The 7806-nt window shown below is 40.2% G+C and overlaps 1 protein-coding gene across 4 annotated transcripts in view; it reads left to right on the forward strand.

Moving 5' to 3' along the window:
- The window catches only part of LOC123504109 (chaoptin-like), an 83493-nt gene that overhangs the window by 70613 nt on the left and 5074 nt on the right, over positions 1–7806 (forward strand). For all 4 annotated transcript variants that reach the window (XM_045254424.1, XM_045254426.1, XM_045254425.1 and 1 more), the window contains 8 exons: positions 1074–1269; positions 1465–1555; positions 2173–2331; positions 3258–3429; positions 4293–4431; positions 4994–5144; positions 5324–5473; positions 5877–5972. In XM_045254424.1, the coding sequence (XP_045110359.1) occupies positions 1085–1269; positions 1465–1555; positions 2173–2331; positions 3258–3429; positions 4293–4431; positions 4994–5144; positions 5324–5473; positions 5877–5972 (1143 nt within the window). In that variant the 5' untranslated portion in view covers positions 1074–1084. The remainder of the gene's footprint in view (positions 1–1073; positions 1270–1464; positions 1556–2172; positions 2332–3257; positions 3430–4292; positions 4432–4993; positions 5145–5323; positions 5474–5876; positions 5973–7806) is intronic.

Genomic DNA, 7806 nt, shown 5'->3' on the forward strand with positions numbered 1-7806 from the left:
ATTTAAAACTGATATAGGGTTGAGTGATGAAGATTCAGGGATAAAAGCTATGGGAATATGATAAACATTTACTGGGTACTGGAGATGTGTGTGTGTGTGTGTGTGTGTGTGTGTGTGTGTGTGTGTGTGTGTGTGTGTGTGTGTGTGTGTGTGTGTGTGTGTTTCTCACTGATGCATGCGAATTACAAACCAGTATAATTGCGACATTTCCTGAGCTAAACTGCCATATCATACTCCTTTAGCATTACTCCTTGGTACAATCTCAGGCGCACTATAGTTTTTGCAGCTAAGTCTTAACTAGCTGCTCTCCCTTCCTGAACGCACCTCAGTATACGAATAGCACCGGAAAGAAGCTCTCCTCTTGTGTTCACTTCAATAGAAATCATTACTTCAGCACTCGAGTTCACAAGTGTCTCATGACCAAATAGTAAAGTGGATCCTCTCAACATTTGTTCCGTGAGTGTACGCGATGTCAGCTCTCAGTGTTGCTAGCGTGACGTGACCGTGCACCTCATAATAGAGCTGATCATTTACGTCATCTGCTGTGTCACTACAATAAATCCCTCCGGGTACTGTGACACTCCGAGATACGATCCAGTCCCTCTCTTGTCTGATTCTGAGAGTTTGTTTATCTCCTGCACGAAAGTCCCTTCCCACAAACCCGTTACCTCCAGCCAGCTTCCCTTTACCCCGCCGTCTTCCCATGCCCTGCATTGACATCTTCATCCGGTGGTTCCTCTCCTCCCCCTTGCATCCCTTCCCATTCAGTTGTTGATTCCACGTTTACACACACACACACACACACACACACACACACACACACACACACACACACACACACACACACACACACACACACAGAGAGAGAGAGAGAGAGAGAGAGAGAGAGAGAAATATGATTACTAGATAACTATACTGTAAGGATTTTTGGGTATTGCGTTGTAACATGCAGCGACTTCATGTTTCCTCTAAGTATAGTAACCTAGAATAAGCTGCCAAACACTTCTTTCCACGTGCGGCTTTGAAAAATACCAATAACTTGTCATATACTACATGTAGATTATTTATTGCAGAGCCGTGTGTGATGCAGGTGTGGGTGGTGGTGGCCGTGCTGGCTGGCGTGGCCGGGGCGGTGCTGGGTGATGTGCCCTGCGTCAATGTAGACAGTCAACTCACCCTGCCCTGCCTGTGTAAAAGCCGCAGTGGTAACATTACTATCAACTGCGACAATGTGGCCTTCCCAGGGGACTTTCCTCTGTTACCCTTTAAGTAAGTCTCTCTCTCTCTCTCTCTCTCTCTCTCTCTCTCTCTCTCTCTCTCTCTCATGCAATTTTCAATGATATATTATTAAAAAGATGATTTCCTCCTTGCTTTGAATATTTTGACTTCATTTCACTCTTCAAAATGAGCACACACACATACACACACACACACACTAATGAAGATATTGATGATGTCCACCAGGATGAATATTGTCGAGTTCACGCAGAGAAACGCAGGAATACAGGCTCTGCGAGGGCAGCTCTTCACCGCTTCTGACCTGCCTCTCAGGAAAGTAAGTATATAGTTTGAGTCTGATCACGCATACAGTGTTGGGTTTTATTGTTGTATATAACCCATAAATGTGAATAGATTAACATTCCTAGACACGGACATAATCTTAGGAAAATTCCCTAGAGCTGATCTTACGGTAATAACGTAAACTATGAGCCTCCAGAACGTGAGGAATATGATTTTTGCTCGCCCTGCTTGATTCTGACAAACTCTAGCTCTCTGAGTTTCTAGGCGCCATTGTTGTTCGGATCGTTTCGAAACTCAGATCTTCGAGAAAGTGTTTGTTCGAGAGTGATTCTGGTGGAACTTTGGAAGTGAGTATGCGCGGCAAGTTACTCACAGCCAATGACAAATCAGGGAAAAAATATCAGCCAAACAAATGGCCTTCTCTCTGTAGAGAACGGTGACTGTCCGCCATGATGCAGTTCTGTAACACTCCTCACCTTGTCTAGGCGTGAAGGATGTTCATTCACTTATTTTGGAAGTATGAGTACAAGACTTAGAATCAGAAGTGCTGGGTGGGTGAATATGGATGTATGTATTGTATGAGACTGGTCAGTGTTTGTTAGGTGTGAGTGAGCTGGTACAGTACCCATATTCATCCAATGATATCCTCAGGTCGATTTCTCCCGCAATGCCATCCGTCGTCTCAACATGGATGTCCTGGAAGGCCTCGAGTCTCACCTGCTTGAGCTTCACCTCGACCATAACCTTCTGGGAAACAACTTTAATCCCAGCTTCTCCTTTTCTGAAGTTGCGAAGTTGACTGCGCTCCAGGTAAGGAAATCAAAAGAACAGTCATTAAGTCTAGAAGTGTTAGTAAGATTTATTTATATTATAGGAACATTGTATAGTACATTGATAGTGGAGTAGTATATTTGATATTCAGTTCAAGTAAATTATGAAGCTCCACACTAAAGAAGTATCTTACCGAAGTGCCGTACCCCCACAAATGTTGGTAACCTAACCTTGCCACACCTCTTTTGTCATTTGTTATATACATGCAACTCTTCTTCCTCTTCCCTTTCCCTACAGTTCCTCTTGTTCCATCTCTTCTTCCTCTTCATACGGTTCCTCCTATTCCATCCATGTACTTTTCCCCTTTGTCTGCCTATATAGTCCTGCCACCACTGGGTTATGGTCACTGTCACAGTCTGTGCCAAGATTCATTTTAGAATACATAACATTGCGTTTCTGAAATTCTTTATAGTTATATCATCTATGGTAATTATACCCAGGGCTCTTCAGGTATAAAGTCGATTTCGATGGTGGCAGAACTAAGTGTTTGTAATCATCAATAGATTGCGTCTTTCATTTCTATCCCCAAGTCCAAAAGGGCCAACAGTATCACCCTCTCTTCCTCTCCCCACCTTGACATTTAAATCTCCCATTATCATTATTATTTCATGTTTCTTATATTATTGTTTTGCCACAGAATTATATTACAAATTCTTCATTATTGCTATCAGTGGTAGGTGCAGAGGCTATACTAGTATAATATTTATATTAGTTGGCTTTCCCTTCAATTTCATCAACAATACATGATCTGATATATATTGCCCAAAATCCAATCAAACTGCCTGTGGTCTTATTTGTCTAGCATTATTCACACACTTCTTTTATCAGTGTGTCCCTCTGACTGTAACTTTACATTGTTTCATCTCCAATATTGACTGTTTTACTAAACAATAGACCTCTTACAGACATTGAACTTGGCATTTAACCATATTCGGGAGATGGACGTTGGATTTCTGGCAACACTAATTAGCTTGGAAGTACTCCATCTAGAAGGAAACAGTTTTCTGGCCATGCCCACTCCTGCACTTAAAGGGCTAGACAAGCTGAAGGTCCTCACTCTGCAGGAGAATGACATAGGTAAGAACACAGTAGATGTGGCAGACCTGTGGAGAATAAAGGAAACCATTTCCTAACTTTACATACTCAGAACATATTGTCACCAAAATAAATAAAGAGTTGAGTTAAGTTAATGTTAATGGATTGTTATGTGCCAGACTACAATAAGCCATATGGCACTGTAGGAAAGGGTTTTGAAATTTGATTGAGCAGTATGGTTAGATTAGATGAAGAACTTTAATGATACATAAGAGGATATAGGAGATGGAGGAGTGGGCACCACAAGATGGGCAAGGAGTTGAAGGAGAATAAGACATTAAATAGGAGTGGGTGAGATGGGTGTGACTGATGCACAAATGGGCTAAGGCAGTCTTCCAGCAGGAGATGCCTGAGCCCATGGGTAATAGTGTTTGATTGCTCATAATTTGTTAAAAGTGAGTCCAGACCTGTAAGATTACTAGCGAGTGTAGAGTAATGACTTTAGGGTAAGTGAAAAGTCACAAGCAGGAAGTGAGAGCATTTGAGGACAGGAGAGGATGAGAGTAGCATGTGCTAGTGTATCAACCTTATCATTGCCAGGTACTATGCCTTCATAGTTTGATAACCAATAGGAATTGATTTTAAGATGGATAGAGAGCTGAAATAACCAGTCCTCTATTTTACATGATAGACATAGACATGAGGTTTTGATGATATCCATATTGAAAATTAGTTATATGCAATATGTCACATAAGTTTTAAACATCAAAAGATGGTAAATAAGAATATATCAGAATGCAGGTCTTGGTGTCAGTCACATTGGTCTTGGTGCCTCAGCCACTGCTCTTCTGTATATATATATAACAGTATTGCATGGCACTAATACTTTATATAACATTTCTTAGACATCATCAAGAAGTCAGCCCTACTTGAGACACCCACCCTTGTCTTCCTCAATGTATCACACAACCGCATTGTTAACCTTGAAGTAGATGCCTTCATGGAACTGTCCGAGCTTGTCACTTTGGACTTGTCATATAACAGGTATGTAAAGTAAATTAAGAATTGTGGAATAAGTTTGTTTTTTATTGTTTAGTTATTTTTAATATGATTCAATTTCCTAATAGATTTATGGGACTAGGAACTAAAATTTATATAAATTCAGTCTCTGTGTGTGTGTGGGTGTTAAATGTGGAGGTGTTAATAGAGAACCAGGGGATCTAGGAAATAAGATGGATATTAATCAATCTTTTGTATAATCTATCGGTGGGCTTAGGTGTGGAGATGTTTTCTATCATTGATACTTTGCTCCACAAGAGGGTTACCATGTCAGCTATACAAAATCAATTGGAGGAAAGTTTGGTATTAGTATTTCAGTTATCCTTTATAAATATAATGAAATATGGGACAATTCCTACTCTTCTATAATCTGGTATCCTTGTCAGTTGTCAGGTCATGTGATGGGTGTAGGGCTAAGTATGCTATGTGGAGTCTATTGGATGGTTTATTAGGTGTATAGTAACTATATTTAATGTTTAGGTTTGATATTTTTCACTTACATAAAAATGTCTTCAAAAGGTTAATAAAGACTTCCCATACTCAACAGACTTGCCAATCTGCAAGGTGGAACTTTTAATGGGCTGACCAATCTTGAGGAGCTGGATGTCTCTTCAAATTTCTTGATGGAGGTTCCTGCAGATGCCCTGAAAGATCTTACCAAGCTGAGGACATTGGTGCTGCATGACAATCTCATACAGGTGGGGCAAATGATTGGTATTAATATTGACAATCTCATACAGGTGGGGCAAATGATTGGTATTAATATTTTCATTTGATTGTAAGGGTTGTATTTTCTCCTGGACAGAGTTAATTAATTACATTTAATTTTCTCTTCAAGACATTTTTTCAGGTTTTCAGTAAATCTCATTCTTTACAGACCTTGGGAGGCATTGTTGCTCTTGGCCCCATGGTGAATATCCAACACTTGGATCTTACACGCAACAACATTGGAGAACTCCCAACTGGTACTTTCCGGCAACTTTCTGGACTTAGAATACTTAAGCTGGCTGTTAATTCCATGAGACAGGTAAGTAAAGATTATAGAATACTTAAGCTGGCTGTTAATTCCATGAGACAGGTAAGTAAAGATTATTATCATAGTTGATGTTTTCAGTTCAGATGTTTTTAGAATGGAGTGTTTCAGGACAGGTATTTAGATACATCATTTATTTAGTTAATCAGTGATGTGGTGTTGTTTGGCGAACCAAGGAAGTGTGTACCTACTTCAGTGTGTTTTTGTGGTATGCATCTGTTCATGGTAGTGTGTATGTATAGGGCATTTTAGAAATAATGTGCAATGTGCATTTTGCACTAAATGTGGTGCCCTGTGCATTACACATCAGAATCATGGTGATTATTTAGTTGACCAGTGAATGTTTTAGTAGTAGAATGTGGTGATAGTATTGTTACCTGTGTTGTTTATCCTACAGGTGGATGAGGATGCATTTGATGGCCTATCTTCATTGGAGACGCTCCACTTGGATGATGACAATATCCTCTCCATACCCTGGACAGCTTTGGCCAAGGTAAAATTTAAATCAGTTTCATGGGAAGACAAGATGTTCTGATGCTTTTGTAACACTAAATAGCAATCTTTTACACTATCATGTGTTCTGATGCTTTTGTAACACTAAATAGCAATCTTTTACACTATCATGGGAGTAAGCAACATTGTTTGAGTTGCCTTTGTTAGCTGTTCAGCTGATATAAAGAGTGTGTGTTCTGTTGTCTGGTGTGCCAAACAAAGGCTAACTGTGCTACTGTTTTTGCTTCCTCTCACCTTCCCAACATGCCTTAAAATGACTAGATTAACAAGCAGGGAGAAATGTAAGATTCTCACATCATACAAGGCTGACCATCATCTGCTAATTCTACTGAAACATGAGTTAGACTGATGACAACATAGTGATTGGTCTTATGAGACTGACCAGCATTCTCAAAACCTATGTTGTCTTCAGCCTAACTCATGTTTCAGTGGAAATAATGGGAGATAATGGTCAGCCTTGTATAATGTGAGCATCTCCTTATGTTTCTCCTTGCTTGCAGGCATTTAAGGCACCATCACCTCCAACCTGTCATTTCTTTCTGAGGTAGGTGGCAGAGGCTCAACTGTCTTCCCAAGAAGGCAAGGGGATATGATATCTTTTTGGACTTCATTTAGGCTGAGGATAACATTGTGATCACTGCACCATATCAGTGATGTTGGTGATATTACTACACTCCCTGCTTGCCAAGTCCAGTAGGATTTAATTTCATTTTTTTTTTCTATATTTTCTGTGCTATCAGCCTCTTTAACAACCTGCCAGATGAGTGCACAGGTTTCATAATAGTATTATGAGGCTCACCAGCATCCTTGAAACACTGAAAACCTGTGCACTCATCTCCTGGTGAGATATTAAAGAATCAAGGCTGATAGCACAGAAAATAAAGAATAAAAATATGAATCCTACTAGGCTTGGAAAGTATGGAGAGTGCAGTAGTCTCAACAGTGTCCTTGAAATGGTGCAGTGACCAATGTTATCCTCAGTCCAACTGAGGTCCAAAAATATTATAACTCCTTGCCTTCTTGGGAAGACAATGGAGCCTCTGCCATCTACCTCAAAAAGAAATGACAAGTTAAAGTGGTGTGGCTATTTCCCAGTCAGTTTCATGGCTCCTTCAAAACTGAGTTAGTTCTGGTCACAACCCCTGTTACATAGGGGTCTGTTGTGACATTGTGCACTGCAAAGCCATTTGCTAACTGGTTGTAGTGCCTGTTGTGTCACTGATGGAGTTGTCCAAATGATCATCATATAAAGGGATTCCAGTATTTTTCTTCCATATGCCACAGATGCAGAGTTTTAAAATCCTTCTTGTTTGGTAGATACGTCATTCTGTCCATTGTCCATTAGGATACTGGATGGGCTGGTGCTTTGTGTCACCATAAGTGCTCTTTCATTTTCCTGATGTCCAGGTCCCTCCTCTTGCTGTAGTAGCCAGCATCATAACCACTGATTGGTGTTCGGTGGACCACGCTGCTCTTCCGCCTTGAGTGAATGAAACACTTCACCTTTTTTCTGTGGTCACTTTAAAATTATCCTTCTGTGTGAAAGTATCCTCTGGGCTTCATACCCCTTTATTGTCTTTCCTCAAACTTGTGGATAGAAGGATTTATGATTCTGACTGGGACAGTTCCATGCAATATAAAATACAGAGTTTTACATTTCTTTTGTACCAAGAGTAGAGAAAGGGATAATTCACGTTGCTCCAAGTACATCTTCAGTGAAAAATGTGCAGTATTTACTAATCTATTGGTCAAGATTGGTCAGCCTTTTGCCTCGAGTGGCATGATGCTCATGTCTGCTCTGGAAATTTAAATGT

This window comes from Portunus trituberculatus, chromosome 15 (assembly GCF_017591435.1).
Source record: "Portunus trituberculatus isolate SZX2019 chromosome 15, ASM1759143v1, whole genome shotgun sequence".
NCBI lineage: Eukaryota > Metazoa > Arthropoda > Malacostraca > Decapoda > Portunidae > Portunus > Portunus trituberculatus.